Source organism: Dromiciops gliroides, chromosome 2 (genome assembly GCF_019393635.1).
Source record: "Dromiciops gliroides isolate mDroGli1 chromosome 2, mDroGli1.pri, whole genome shotgun sequence".
In the NCBI taxonomy this organism is placed as follows: Eukaryota; Metazoa; Chordata; class Mammalia; order Microbiotheria; family Microbiotheriidae; genus Dromiciops; species Dromiciops gliroides.
Window position 1 is genome coordinate 484,243,850 of NC_057862.1, and position 16,954 is coordinate 484,260,803.

General features: G+C 35.1%; 1 protein-coding gene across 2 annotated transcripts in view; it reads right to left on the reverse strand.

The window, feature by feature from the left end:
- Nucleotides 1-16,954, reverse strand: part of HEATR5B (HEAT repeat containing 5B) — a 132,339-nt gene that overhangs the window by 29,862 nt on the left and 85,523 nt on the right. For both annotated transcript variants that reach the window (XM_043982842.1, XM_043982841.1), the window contains 4 exons: nt 14,903-15,157; nt 13,276-13,403; nt 7,653-7,797; nt 6,641-6,907 (listed from right to left, as the gene is read on the reverse strand). In XM_043982842.1, coding sequence (XP_043838777.1) covers nt 6,641-6,907; nt 7,653-7,797; nt 13,276-13,403; nt 14,903-15,157 — 795 coding nt within the window. The remainder of the gene's footprint in view (nt 1-6,640; nt 6,908-7,652; nt 7,798-13,275; nt 13,404-14,902; nt 15,158-16,954) is intronic.

Here is a 16,954-nt window from a genome sequence, read left to right on the forward strand (position 1 = left end):
TTTGGCTCTACTGTTGAATATCAAGGCTGGGATTACAATCTAAACTCTATGAATTTGGTAAAAAAGGGCAAATGACAAATGCTGGAAGGCTGTGGGAAACAAGTATTTCAATGCACTATGAACTGGTCTAGCCACTCTGGAAAACAATTTGGAAATATGCCCAAAAAGGATTTGACTCAGCAATACTGCTACTTAGTCTATATCTCAAAGAGATCAAAGAAAAATGAAAAGGATCCATACATACAACAGTATTGTTAGTAGCTCTTTTTGTGGTGGTAAAGAAAGTGATAGAATACTAATGTGCTGTAAGAAATGATGAAGGGGACAGTTTCAAAAAAGCCTGAGAGGACCTGTATAAATGAATTCAAAGTGAAGTGAGCAGAACCAAGAGAACAATTTACACAGTAATAACAATATTATAAAGATGGTCAACTTTGGAAGACTTAGGAAATTTGATCAACACAAAGGACTCATGATGAAACAAGCTATTTACCTCCAGATACAGAGCTGGTAGACTCAAGACTGCAGACTGAAACATATTTTCTTTTCTTTTCTTTTCTTTTTTTTTTTAATTTCAGACAGCTAATGTAGGAATTTTTTTTGCATGGCTATACATAGCTATAATATGTTTTGTTTTTCTTGCCTCCTCTATATGTGGAGGAGGGGAAAGAAAAAAAGGGAGAATTCAGAACTGAAAATAAAATAAAATTGAACTTTCAAAATAAAATAAAATCTGTGAACTCAGTTCACTGTTCTATCCAATAGCTTTACATCTCATCTATTGTAGATAGTTTTTAGTGTCTTTTTGTAACATTTAAAAATTTAATAAGTTTTATAAAGTAAACTTTTAAGTTCATAAATTTTATTAAACTTTTATTAAATTTTGTAAAAGTTTTATTAAATAAGCTTTTCTTACTTACAAATGATTTAAAACTTTTACTTGAAAACAGAAAGAATTATGATATTTTATTTCTATGCCATAAATATAAACATTTTCTCTGGAAGGTGAGAAATATACTATAGCTTTCACTTTTTGTGTTTTATTATGTGGTCATTGCCACTGAGTCTCTCTCTCTCTCTCTCTCTTTTTTTTTTTTTTTTTGGTGAGGCAATTCGGGTTAAGTGACTTGCCCATGATCACACAGCTAGTAAGTGATAAGTGTCTGAGGCTGTATTTGAACTCAGGTCCTCCTGAATCCAGGGCCGGTGCTCCATCCACTGGGCCACCTAGCTGCCCAGAGTCTCTTTTCTTGAATGTACAATTTGAATATTTAGTACTATCTAGGCTGGCATGGTAGATACTTCATTTAAGGGATATTCTCAGTTTGGAGCTGTATCTCAACAACTTATACCACAAAAAAATCATCAACAGGTTTCTATCATCCTCATTTTAGATTCTTCATTTTCTGTATACCTTTAATCTCATTAATCTTATTGCTAGCATATTTCATTTTAAATAGTTGGTTTTCATTGTGAGTAATACATTGGCATTGAGCACACTTCAGTTACTTATTCACAAGTCCCTCTATTAACACTATACCAGGAAAGATAGGATTTAACATCAGTTCCCAAATCAAAAAGAAATAATTATCTTTAATTATTACAACTTTATAACCAATATAGTTGTATAAATTGTCAAAGGAAAAAAATTGAGATTTTACATGATGCTTAAATTTGAAATTGATATCTCAACTACATTTTGGTTACCGGTTGGCGAAAAAATAAACTATATAAAAGAAGCAAAAAAATAAATCTCTACAAACATTCTGTACTTTTTTCTAAAAGGAAAAAATAAATATTGTAACAATGTAATTAATTTGTTTCTGTTTCAACAGATTTATTCACTTGATAACTTTAAGCTTCACTGACAGAGTAATATATTGGTTTTGCTGCTAACCAGTTATATAACCTTGGAGAAGTAATTTCTTTGAATCTCACTTTCACCATCTGCAAAATGATGGAATTTAGATTATTTAGATTCCATCTAGATCGGATCTAGATGAGCTGAGGTTCCCTCCAACTCTAAAATTTGATGATATTATTTTTTATACATTGTGACAACATTTTGTATTCTTTGTTAGGTATTTAACCATCTTTCCACCTTTTGTGTTTCTTTTTTAAAAATCTAATCAACTTAGCTCATAATGACAAGATTTTTTCTTAGTTATCTGGACTGTTCACAATTCTGAATTTTTTAGAGTCTCTCTCTTGAGTTGAATTCCACTTTAGAATCTCTGGCTATGGAATCATACTGGCATTTTCTCTCAGTTTTTTTGAAATCTGCTTTCCTAAAATCTATACCTATTTATTTGACTAAGAGATCACAGAATTCTTACTAGGGAAGCACCCCCTTCACCACTACCTGTTACCCAAGCTTAGAAGAAAAGAATTACAGAAGAGGAGATGATCAAAAGTCATATGTAGTTTCTGTCACAAGACCTTTCTCTTGTTTCCCACGATATTTCTGTGGAAATAGTAGGAGCTCCAAGGGCCAGTTCTGGTTTCAGCTAGGACAAAAGAAAATCTCCAATCATGTTCTCTCTACCATCTTATTCCCAGGATCATTTTACTATGTATTCAATTGCATTTATTTTACTATGTATTCAACTTCTTGTACATTTCAACTTGAGAGTATCTGCTTTGACCTAAAAACCAAAATGTCTGCAAGCAAATTTGTCTTGTTCCTTATAACTAGCTTCTCCTACTAAATTCCCCATTTTTATTGATGACAATACCATATTCTGCATCACTCAAGTCTTGAATACTGTGGCTTCCTCTTCAGTGTCTCTCCCTATCTCATTAGTTTTCTATACCTCTCAACCACTCACTTTACTGCTACAATATTTGTTTCTTTTTTCTCCTTGGCATTCATCCTTTTTTATTTCCATTTCCACTACTACTACCGTTTTCCAGGATTTTATTTCCTCTATCCAGGACTACTGTGAAAGACTCTTAACCAATTCCCATTCTCTACCTCTACAATCTATTCTTTTTTTTTTTTTTTTGTGAGGCAATTGGGGTTAAGTGACTTTCCCAGGATCACACAGCTAGTAGGTGTCAAGGGTCTGAGGCTGTATTTGAACTCAGGTCCTTCTGAATCCAGGGCTGGTGCTCTATCTACTGCGCCACCTAGCTGCTCCCCTACTTTCTTTTAAAAGGCTCATATATATGCACATTATTCCTGGAATGGACAATCCCTCTATCTTACTCTACTGAAATCTTTCCTTCTTTGGCTTCAAAGTCCTATATTAAATGCCACCTCTTCTATGAAGCCTTCCCTATTCCCTCCCACCTAGAACTGAGAGGAACACTAAATGGCACAGTAGATAGAGCACTGGGCCTTCAGTCAGGAAGACCTGAGTTTAAATCCAGCCTCATATACTTACTAGCTATGTGACCCTGAGCAAGTCACTTAACCTTGTTTGCCTCAGTTGCCTCATCTATAAAATGAACTAGAGAAGGGAATGGCAAACCCCTCCAGTATTTCTGCCAAGAAGACCCCAAATGAAGTCACAAAGAGTCAAATACGACTAAAACAACACAACAGCATTGAGGGTCTCCTAAAACTTCTAATGTTATCCTGACCATTCCTACAGAAGATTTTAACTTTTATAATTACTAAATATGTAGAAAGATATATAGATTCACAACATATTTGTACATATACACAGTATCCCAGAAGTTTTGGTGCAGTTTTATAAGCTATTAAAATTAAATACAGCTTAAAGCTACACTGACTTTTGGAATAAACAGCATATTTAATATTTTTAAAAATTCTCTCTTTAGCTCCAATTCTCTCTTTAGCATCCAATTAACTGCTGTGTAGGTTCACTTGGAAGTCCCATTTGCATCTCAAACTGAACATGACTAAAATGAATTTATTATATTCACTCCCCAAATCTGTTCCTCCTCCAAATTTTCTAATTTTTGTTGAAATAGTTCAGTCCATGGTATTGAAAATACTCTTTCCAGCCATCCAGTTTCAAATCTTCCAGTCACTCAAATCATCCTTATCTATAATATTCGATTGGCTGCCAAATCTTGTTAATCCTACTTCCACAATTTCTCCCTTTACTTGTCTTCTCTCTAAGCTAAGAAGGTTAAATTAAAAGTAATTACAGTTGGGGCAGCTAAGTGGCGCAGTGGATAGAGCACCAGCCCTGGATTCAGGAGTACCTGAGTTCAAATCCGACCTCAGACACTTGACACTGACTAGCTGTGTGACCATGGGCAAGTCACTTAACCCCTATTGCCCTAAAAAAAAAAAAAAAAGAATCTTCAGTGTCTCTATGGTAAAACTAAGAGAGATAAAATGCAAACCTTTGTAATTGTCTCCAAGTTAAAAAAAACTATTCCTCAGCTTGGCATTTAAAGCCCATCACAATCTGACTCAACTCTTATGTTTCTAGACTTATTTCACATTACTCTCAATGCTGCACTCTATATTCTAGTTTAACTGGCTGATTTGCTTCTCCATAAATTTGGTATGCCATATCCCACCTCCATTCCTTTGGTCTGTAATGCACTTCCTCTTTATCTCCATATGTTAAAATGGCTAGTTTTTTTCAAGTCTGAATTCAGGTGTCACCTTCTATATGAAGTCTTTTCTAACCTATCCTAGTTGTTGGTGCTCTTCTTGTCATCAGATTATATTGTATATATTATTTTATTTAAATGTTGCACCCCTTTAGTAGAATGTAAGACCTCTAAGGACAGAGAGTATTTTTATTTTGTCTTAACATCCCCAGAATCTTGCACACACACAACAGGTAAGTAATAAATGCTTGTTGCTTTGAATTGAGTTGTTTCCTTCTATTGAACTCCTCTGTAGCTCTGCTTAGTTTGACAACAAAACAATGAGATGGCTGCAAATCTTGGAACTTCTCTGGTATATACTTGTTATTACCTACATGTAAGGAATAAGCCTCCATGTCTACACAATGATAGATATGGAGACAAAAATGACCAATTCAGTCACCCAAATGTTTTCTAATATCCACACATTTTATATCATTGTATAAAATATTCAAGTGATTAAATGAAGTTTTTATATTCTGCTTTACAGTTAACTTTCAATTTTTGTATAATGCATTCACAGTACCATATACACCATCAAAAAGAAAAGGCAGGGGGCAGCTAGGTAGCGCAGTGGATAAAGCACCAGCCCTGGATTCAGGATGACCTGAGTTCAAATCCAGTCTCAGACACTTGACACTTACTAACTGTGTGACCCTGGGCAAGTCACTTAACCCTCATTGCCCTGCCCCCCCGACCCCCGGCAGATAGAAAGGGCAGGAATTCTTTTCAATCAAAAGTAACTTAAAGACTTCTTATAATTTTTCATCACTCAAAAATACCCAACATGTTACTGAGAATGGAAAATCATTAACTAATTATTTATCAAGTATAAATTAAATAAGATTGAGGGAGGAAAAAAAGACTACAATAATAGCATTGCTGACAATTGAACATATAACAGTCTTAACTGATAATGGTAACAAATAGTAATCTTGATGAATTTGTTCAGAAAATTACTTTTAAAACATACAGAAAAACACTAATAAAATATGAGCATTAATCTTAAAATTATGTTTCTACCATATATCAGTATAATGTAATTAGAAAGCATTCTTGATAGAAGATGATAATGATAAAATGGTACAAAATGGAATTCATAAACTTTTAATAATATAGCCTAGCTTTTGTTAATCCTTAATAATACTTTATACTCTTATGGTTATTTTTTCCTTTACATACAGCAAATTAAACATATAGTTTAAACCTTAACTTTCTAAAATAAATTTCAAAACAGGGGTAGCTAGGTGGCACAGTGGATAAAACAATACCCCCGGATTTAGGAGGACTTGAGTTCAAATCTGGCCTCAGATACTTGACACTTAACTAGCTATGTAACCCTGGGCAAGTCACTTAACCCTCATTGCCCTGCAAAAAAAAAAAAAGAGAGCGAGAGAGAGAAAAGGGGGAAGCTGGGTGGCACAGTAGATAAAGCACTGGCCCTGGATTCAGGAGTACCTGAGTTCAAATCCGGCCTCCAACACTTGACACTTACTAGCTGTGTGACTCTGGGCAAGTCACTTAACCCTCATTGCCTGACCTAAATAAATAAATGAATGAATAAATAAATAAATAAATTTCAAAACATGAGAACTTTTCTACAGGTATCAAAAGCATAGCTATTACACTGAGAAACAGAAACTACTGTTGTTGCTAATAAGATGCTAATGTTTAAGTCACCAGGCTAGCTCCTCTGGGGCAACTTCCTCCCAAATACCCAAATATGACCTTTTCTCTTTTCAGACTAAATACATTTACAGAAATCTGCCAGATTTTACAAAGCAAATGTTAAAATTTTGGGTTTTTTTTAAACAACCTGTTAATATCTTAACAGCTACTTTACTGTAGTCATGCAGGAATTTCTACTGTTGGTGAAAAAAAGGAAACTCAGTCTTCCCACATGTTTATGGGCCCTTTAAATTACTTTAAAAAGAATAATTATATTCATCACTAGTCAGTGCTTCAAATCTTATAAAGGAAAGCAAATTAGAATAGAGCTTGATAAGGAAGTAATCTTAATCAAATGTAATACATATTTACTTGTATATATTAAGAACTACTATACCAGCAGGAGAGCAAAGGGATGGCAGATCTGAGAGGATGGTAACTGCAGCTGCCACTAAACGAGCACTCTCTTCAGATAATCGAGTTTTGGTAGATACATGACTTGGTGAATCTGACATCTTGGTACTGAGGTGTGGCATATGCCGTACTAAGATGAACATCAATAGCTCCATGGTTGCAAAGACAAGAGATTTTCCAGGAATAAGACCACCACTGTCACCTCCTTCTCCCAACACAGGGCAAGTCTCTTTTTCCATATCATCTTCATCTGAGATAAAAGACAATTTGGTGAAACTTTCAACATAAAAGGGAACACATACCACTGGATAAAACATAATATGATAAGAATACTTAAGAAAAGTATTAAAAATGACTAGCAAATACAAATCTAATTGATCAAACTCACTGCAAGGGGCTTACTCATATGTCTGTTATAGAATTTCATTATACTCAAAAGTGTTTTTTTTTAAGGGTCACTGAATGGGCTTTAAAATGTTTTGTTTGTGTAGAGATTTTTATTATAATAAATGTAGTATAATGGATCTCAGATAAAAATAAAACTGCTTTTAAACTTTTATATTATGTTCAAAACAGATCAAAATTGTCAGCAGGTTCTATGATCTCATTTGTTAAAATGCTTCTGAATTTATCAACAGAAGAAATAATAGTAAGAGGAGGAGGAGGAATAAGGGAAGCTAACATTTATCTAGTGCTTTAAGGCTTATTAAAATTTTTATATTATCTCATTTGGTTTTCACAACAACCCTTTAAAGTATTATGATGATGATGATCCCCATTTTATAGATTAAAGAAATGAGATTCAAAGAGGTTCAGTGACTCTACCAGACTTGCAAAGCCCACATCTGAGCTTAGATTTGAATTCAGGTATTCCTGATTCCAAATCTAGCACTCTGTTCCTTATATAGCACTGCCTTTTACAAAGCAAAAATTCTAATCATTTTCCTTTCAAAAATGATCCTTTTAAAAAAGCAAGGTGACCATTAGTGCCTTACTTAGGGTGTTTCTTTTTTCTTGCAAATAATCTTGAGCTGCTCTAACTATCTGCTGTACCACTCCAGTAACCAGCAGCTGAACTGAGGGTGGATTCCAAGTCAAAAGGAGTCGATGTAGCACATTCAGCAACTCAACACCAATGAGCTATGATAAATTAAAAGAGAGAAATTTAATTCATTCTCAATTCCCAAATAATTTACTTGAATAAAAAACATAATAATTTGAGAGCAAAAATCAAGAAATTTAGAGATTAAGGTGTTACTGCATAACACAAAGAACAAGAATAACAGCACAAATAATCAAAGAATAGTCATGTTTTATTCTAATGTATTTTCAGGCAAAAATCAGATGTGACTAGTATTTAAATGCTTAAATAGAATACAATCTTATAAAGCTAAAAGCATTAAGATCTTTAAGTCACTCAAGAATATTACCCACCCCACTATAAGTGGCCTGAGCAACAGAATAATTTATTAATCTTAGCAAATAGAAAAAGTTCACATAAAAACAAGATTATTACATTTTTTTTTCTTTCTTTCTTTTTTTTTTTTTTGGTGAGGCAATTGGGGTTAAGTGACTTGCCCAGGGTCACACAGCTAGTAAGTGCAAATGGCTGAGGTCGCATTTGAATGCAGATCCTCCTGACTCCAGGGCCGGTGCTCTATCCACTGCGCCACCTAGTAGCCCCCAAGATCATTACATGTTAAGTAATTTTCACTTATATAATGTAACTGCTTGTTACATTATATACAAATAAAAGCATATAAGACAGAAGCTTGTATAATTCCAATTTATTTTTCTTTTCTCTCACCACATTACTCTATCCTCCTTAATACCCATACTAGAAGGGAGCTTTACTGACCTTCTCTACTATACAAAACTTCTCAGCATCAACATATTGCCGTGCCCCCCCCCCTCAAAAAAAAGAAAGTGCCACAGGCAACTCAGGCACCCAGGCTTATAGTCTCAGTGTTACCCTAGCTAGGCATGTTACTTTCCTCCCGCATACCCAATCCCTTTATTATATATTATCATTTCTACCTTCACAATATCTCTTCTATATACCTACTTCTTTTCATTCTTTTCATTCACACAATCAGAACCTTGGTTCAGGCCCTCATCATATCTGACATGAACTACTGAAATAATTACTGACCTTTCTGACTCAAGTCACTCCTCGCTCCAATCTATCCTCCACTCAAATGACAAAGTTATTTTCCTAAAGTCTAGGTCTGACTAGGTCACCCTTCCCTCTCCCTCCCACTCCAACTGATTTGTTCCAATGATTTCTTGTTATCACCAGGATCAAAAATAAATTCCTGTGGCATTTAAACCTAACACCTTCCTATATTTCCAGTCTTCTTACACTTTACTCTCCTCCATGTACTCCATGGCAACACTGGATGTTACATTTTCTCAAACTCAACACTTTATCTTCTGTTTCTTGGCCTCTGTACTAACCGTTCCCACACCTAGAATACTACAGTCCCCCAATTCTGCCTCTTAGTTTCCCTGACTTCCATCATGATTTATGTGAAAACCCTAACTACCTCAAGAGGCCTTTCTCAGCTATTCTCCCAGATGATAATGCCTTCTCCTTCCTCTGAGAGCATTCCATTTACTATAGACATATTATGTATTTGCCTAGCTGGTTAAATACTGTATCTTCCATTCAAATATAAGTTCCTTGAGGAAATGGACTATTTTTGCCTGTCCAAATAAATGGACTAATGAACTCTATGTATTTTTCATTCAATAGCATATCACAATGTAGACAATATATTTTTCATCTACTTAATTTTTTTTCTTTCTTAAATACACAGACCAAATTCTTGAATGATCAATGATCTCATTCAGGAGACTCCACTGCCATAGGATGTTATATGACTAGGACAATTTCATCCACAAGCAGAGTAGATGGAGAAGCTATCTCTATCTATAATCTCTACCTATATCTACATCTACAATCTATAGTTATAATCACTATCTATAAGGAATCTCTCTTCCATTTGGACTCTACTCTGGAAATCTTCCACTATAAGTAGACATCTTTATCTTGATATTAATGATGTGCTTGATATTAATAATGAGAAGGTCAAGCACAGTTATGTCAGCTGTTATGTCTTTCAAGGAATCATATAATTTTTACATATGCATGGGAGCCACCTTTTTGGAGGAAAGTTTTATCATTGATATTTTCTGAAGAAACAAATGCTTCTTTATAATCAGTAAACATACTGGGATTTTGTATTTTTTGCATTTATCAACTGTTACTATAAACATGTAATATACTGTACAATATAATTTATGAAGGTTTTCCTGTTCTCTCTCAGTTTTAAGTTTTTAAAGACTGGCTCTCTTCCATCTCACCTAGGCTCAAAGTTCAGGGGTCACTTGTGATCCCACTACCAATTTCCAACATGCCCTGGTTGCCTCTTTAGGCAATCTGGTGGTACCTGCTCTCCAAAGCTCACCACATTGATCCCAAACTTAGTGTGAATACCCTTAATAATAGCTCAGAACTCCCAAAGTCAAGAGTGCTTTAGCCTTCCTCATGTCTAGAATTAGACATGTGCACCACCACTCTCAGTCTTTTCATATATTCATCTTGGATATCCTCAATATATGTGTAGATGGTGTTAATAATGATTTCATGTAAATGAGAATAAAGGGATATAAGTAGTTTAGCCAAGTTATTTGTGTTTACCATAGTACCTCTCAAATTTCTTATTGAAGAAAATAGAGTTATGAGGCTTCTGTGGAGTATACATACTTCTGATCTCTTTTGTTTCTTAACACAGAAACATATTTTCCAACATTTTTCCATTCTCTACTATGCTCACTTTTAAAGTAAAGTCACTGAGTATCAAAATATATATTGATTAAAATTGGAGCTATTGTCATATTTTAGGTGAATTTCTCTATCTCCTTATGCACTGCAATAGATGCTGGTAAATAAGCTATAATTATCTTCTTTGTGGTCTTTTTGTTGATGCTACTCACTAATACTGCAAAGTAAAATGATCAAAGACCCAGTGAAATGATTCTTCTTGCTGCCTTTGAATAGGTGGTAAAAACAAACCCTATGAACTCCTTCATTTGCTTCTATTAGGAAAGTCTGTGAGAAGATGGTGGAGAGAAGTCAGGAACTTGCCTGAGCTCTCCCCAATTTTCCTCAGAAACAACTTTAAATCAAGCCTCTAAACAGATTCCGGAGAGACAAAGCCTACAAAAAGACAGTGAAATAATCTTCCAGTTTAAGATAACTTAGAAGGACCTTCAGGAAATGTCTGTTTCACTTGGATGAAAAGGGAGTGAAGCCCAGTGCAGTCAGTGTCCAGGCAAGTCAGAGGTAGGCTCTCAGCCACATCACAGATCAGTAGCTGATGCCCCTCAGTCCTGGCTCAGCAGGCCCCCAGACCCGAAGCAAAAGGCAAACTGCTAAGAAAACCCCAAACACAACAGACCCGATTAGGCTGAGCTACCCCAGTACAGTGAGCAAGTCGTGAGCCCCTGAGGCCCCAGAGCAGAAAGCCAGTGATCAGGCCCCTGGCCCCCAGCACAAGAAGCTTGGGACAATGCCCTAGGGGCAGAGCTCAACTTTAAAATCACAAATATGCTATAAATTGAGTAAGAAGCAAATAAATAAATAAATAAAACCCCTGACCACAGAAAGCTACTATGGTTACAGAGAAGACCAAAACACAAATTCAGAAGAGGACAACACTGTCAAAATGCCCTACCTGTGAAGCCTCAAAGGGAAAGAGATGAATTGGTCTCAAGATCAAAAAGCCTTCTTGGAAGTTTTCAAAAAAGATTTTAAAAATAAAATAAGAGGTAGAGGAAAAATTGGGAAAAGAAACAAGAGTTATGTAAAAAAGACTCAACAGCCTGGAAAAGGAAAGACAAAAATTGATTGAAGAAAACAATTCCTTAAAAAAATACAACTGGCCAAACTGGGGGGCAGGGGGGAGAACCAATGAAGAATATAATTCCTTAAAAAGTAGATTAGACCAAATAGAAAAGGAGGTACAAAAGTTGACTGAAGAAAATAATTACTTAAAAATTATAATTGAGCAGGTGGAAGTTAATGACTCTATGAGACATCAAGAATCAGTCCAACAGAATCGAAAGAATGAAAAAATAGAAGAAAATGTAAAATACCTTATTTTTAAAACAAGTGACCTGGAAAATAGATCCATGAGAGATAATTTAAGAATTATTGGACTACCTGAAAGCAATGATCAAAAAAAGGGCCTGGACAGCATATTTTAGAAAATTATGAAGGATAACTGCTCTGATATCCTAGAACCAGAGGGTAAAATAGCCATTAAAAGAATCCACCAATCACCTCCTGAAAGAGACCCCAAAATGAAAACTCCGAGGAATATTGTAGCCAAATTCCAGAATTATCAGGTGAAGGAGAAAATACTGCAAACAGCCAGAAACAATTTAAATATCATGGAGCTATAGTGAGGATTACACAGGACCTGGCAGCTTCAACATTAAAGGATCGAAAGGCCTGGAATATGATATTCTGGAAGGCAAAGGAACTTGGATTATGACTAAGAATCAACTACCCAGAAAAATTGATCATTCTCTTTCAGGGGAAAAGATGGACATTAAATGAAAAGCGGAACTTTCAACCTTTCCTGATGAAAAGACCAGAACTAAACAGAAAATTTGATTTTCAAATATGTCTTAAGTATTAAAAAAAAAAAGGTAAACATAAGAAAAAATCATTATTCAAAAGGTTAAACTGTTTACATCCCTACACAGGAAAATTATACTTGTAACGCTTGAGAATTGGACATCTATTAGGGCAGATAGGTGTATGCATAGAGGGTGTGAGTGTAAGTTGACTTTGATGTTATGATATAAAAAAGGGGGAGGGGTTAAAGAAAAGTCTGTGAATCATCCTTTCGTATAACTATAACTTCCTTTTGTCTTCCTTTAAACTAAGAATGTCAAGATAGATATAAAACTATAGTAATATTTCATTTCCATCATTGGACAATAATTTCATATTTTCATTATAGATACTTAAGCCTTGCTTTCCTGCATTCCCCCTGTGCTCCATATATCTAAATTTGAAGTCACTAATTTTCCTCCCCAAACACATCGCTGTTTTGAACTGATCCTTTTAAGTCCAACTTGAAATGCCAGTTCTTCTAGAAAGCTCTCAACTACATGTGGGGTGTTATCTGTTTCACTTAACAGAAAACTACTATCATGAGATGAAAGATCCATTGTGTATTTAAGGTATCTATGAATGTGTCATTTTTCTTACTAGATTATATGCTTTATGAGGAGATAGACTATCCCATTTAAGCTTTTTATCTCATCCAGCACAGTTTTCTGCATACAATAAAGTTTTGATAATTATTTTAATTGATTTATATATGATAAAGGAAACCAATCACAAAGTGTGTGAATGTTTTTATATGTATACATACACACATATTTCTGTATATATGTGAATATAACACATATGGAAAAAACAAATTCTAAATATTTAAAACCATAGTGTTGTAATATATAATGTTTTATTTAACACATATTTCAACAAGTTAAATCTACTTAATATAACAACATATTTTATAGCATTAAGATGCACTGTACCTGATCCTCTCCAATATGAATTCTGGCACAAGGGGATTCTAGCAAGGTATGCAATGCCTGCAGACACGCTGTAACATGTTCAATAGGTTCCTCAGGTCTTGGAGAACAAAGAAACTGTATACTAACACCTGAAATACATAAGAAAAATCACCCTAAAAATTGAAATTACTTTTTTTTTTGGTGAGGCAATTGGGGTTAAGTGACTTGTCCAGGGTCACACAGCTAGTAAATGTCAAGTGTCTGAGGCCGGATTTGAACTCAGGTCCTCCTGACTTCAGGGATGGTGCTCTATCCACTGTGCCACCTAGATGCCCCTGAAATTACTTTTATATAACATCATATAGACTTTTTTTTTTTTTGGTGAGGCAATTGGGGTTAAGTGACTTGCCCAGGGTCACACAGCTAGTAAGTGTCAAGTGTCTGAGGCCAGATTTGAACTCAGGTACTCCTGAATCCAAGGCCAATGCTCTATCCACTGCACCACCTAGCTGCCCCTCATATAGGTTATTTTTTAACATAGGCATAACCATTGCCATGGAGATACTCACAGGCTAAAAGTCAATTCTTTGTCATTTCAATAAAGTACAAGAAAAATCTCAAATGGCACATCTAAGTCACAACTTTCCTAAATCAGCCAAATTTGACAGGATCTAATGCAGCCTTTCACTTAGATTTAACAAAAGAAAAAAAGGAATCCAATCGTTAAATTAACCAGCAGATTGAGAAGATACTATTTTCACTTCTAGGATCCTGTCCAGAAAGAATTATTTCTAAATATCATGATCTTTGAATTACATAAGAACCTTAAAAATTTATGAAGTGATATCAGGAATATTTTTCATATAAACAAAGTTTAAGAAGAGATTAAACTATATGGGTATTTTCAATATTATGAGTGAACAACAGCTGTCCTTATTTTGAATACTGGCAGATACTGTGTAAGTCTTCTTTTTAAGTTAACAGGTTTACTAATTAGTTTAGCACTTATGCTTCTCCTATTTTGCTTCCTTCTTATGACAAATATATGAAGGCAACAAATATCACTAGACTATCTAAATTCTTAAGTGTTAAATCAACACCTACAAGTGTAATATCAGTTTAGATTAGATTCATACAAAGTTATTTACTGTGTGTTCTTATTTTTCATCATGGTACAGTCTGGTAAATGCCAAGCAAAAAGAAAAGCTGCCAATTGGTGAGTAAGTAATTTTACTCCTTAGAAAAGTATTCGATTCTATTCTTCTATGAAGTGCCCTGGCAGCTGGTTTTTTGTTGTTGTTTTTTTTGGTGAGGCAACTGGGGTTAAGTGACTTTCCCAGGATCACACAGCTAGTAAGTGTTAAGTGTCTGAGGTCGGATTTGAACTCAGGTCCTCCTGACTCCAAGGCCCATACTCTGTCCACTGTGCCACCTAGCTGCCCTGCAGCTGAATTTTTACTGGAAAAATTTTAATATTTTATATATAGTTTTTACAAAAATCCAGTATTATGTTTGAAAGATGAGCCAAAAATCTCACCTTATTTACTGTTCCTTCTATGAATATTGTTATTATTTTTTTCATAATAATGGAGAGGTGAAATCTCATGGATAATAAAAATTCTGAAACACATGAATATGGTATCCTTACCTAAAATCAGATGCATTCTGTCTTTGTTGATTTCTGGCAAAGATTTAGTATTAGCTGTTGCTCCAGGTGCCTGGTTTAAAATGACAGGTGTTGGACGTTTTTGTAAACCAGATACTGATGTTTCTTCTGTTGGTTCTAAACAAGTAAATCCTGTGCTATTTAACCAAAGAGCTACTGCATGAAGAATTGGAGCCCAAGAGTTCCGGTAGTGAAGCCGAGCTGTATCAATTGTCTCTGGAGTATAAAAAGCTCCCCCTGTCATTCAATTAGAAATGTTTACTTCTTAGTACAGATATTCCTTAAATTATAAACAATACAGTTCAGCATGAAATCTTAACTTCATTTCTTCTTGTCTGGCTGCCATTTCAACTATTATCCTCATCACAGCTTCTGCTTAGGAAGCCCCTCCTTACCTGTTTTTTTCTCGTCATGGTGACGGTTAATAGGTATTCTCCTCTTGACTTTGCTAGAACCACCCATAATTCTAATATTCTCTTCCTTTCACAGTCAAAGTCATCTCTCTTTTTTACTTCTACTTAGGCCCCACCATTAGGAGCACCTTTGTTCTTCTTCCCTTTTTTCCCTCCTCATTTCCATATGAAACATTACCAGCACAGTGACTTTTAAATAGGATGGCACAGTAGACACTAAATAAATGCTTAATAAATTGCATTACTCTCACCAAGGAATCCTATTTATTGTTAGAACTTCAATGGGGATCATGGGATGGTGTATAAGTAGTGCCCAACTTACAAATGAGCTATGAACCAAAAATATACTGATTAGGAATCTGGAATGAATTTTCTCATAACATAAATGTTGCAACTGGGGGTTGGGTTCTATAGCACTGCTAAGTACTAGAGGCTTTTTTTTGGCTGTACAGAGAACCTAATTCTGATTTCTAACTTTTTTTTCTCTAGAGGAAAATGCATTCCAAATTTGAACAACTTCTTTTTGGACACAAGATATTCACAAATTGAGGACTACTTATATGACCATATAATAAAGTGCAGTTTTAAAAAAATGGACAAATACAATATTCATCGTCACTTTCTTTTTTCTTTTCTTTTTTTTTTTTTTGGTGGGGCAATGAGGGTTAAGTGACTTGCCCAGGATCACACAGCTAGCAAGTGTCAAGTGTCCGAGGCCGCACTTGAACTCAGGTGTTCCTGAATCCAGGGCCAGTGCTTTATCCACTGCGCCACCTAGCTGCCCCTCACTGTAACTTTCATTGATGCTACACCTTTCAAGAAAATTGTGGGGAGAATAGTTATTTAATAAATTATAATTCAGTGTCCTGGACCACAATACCAATATTTTTTTATACTATTCAACATTTTGTTTGGCTGAGCAGGTAAGCCTGTTATTTTTTGATGGTTCACAAACATGAGTTTTCATGGAGAATAAGGGAAAGAATATTGTAGCAATAGTGTTCAGTCATTTTTAGTTGTGTCTGACTTTTTGTGATCCCATTTGGCATTGAGAAAAATGACTATTAATAATCAATGATTTGGGGAGATCCAGAGTTCCCTCCTTTTTTAAAGTTATCATTTCAAAGTTAAGTCTCTGAAAGCTGAATTAAGTTTCTCCTCAATCATGTGCAGATTCCACACAACCTTACTTGGAATTTAACCTAAAATGGGGAAGCCCATTGTGCTCTATACAGGTTTGTGTGGGGATAAATCATCTAAATAGATTGTCCAACGCTGGGAAATTTAGAAGTAAATGACATAATCAAAATTCATTAAAATAGATCCAACCCCTCATTAATATTTATTCTCTCTCATAACTTGTTTTGTTTGTTTGTTTGTTTGTTTTTGTTTTTCTTGCTGGGCAATGAGGGTTAAATGATATACCCAGGGTTAACCAGCTAGTAAGTGTCAAGTATCTCAGGCTGGATTTGAACTCAAGTCCTCCTGAATCTGGGGCTGGTGTTTTATCCACTGCACCACCTAGCTGCCCTTCTCTCATAACTTGTTAACCAATCACAGTTGATTGCCACCCTCTGGAATAGACACTTTTCCAAGGGCATATAAATTGTGAACCCACAGC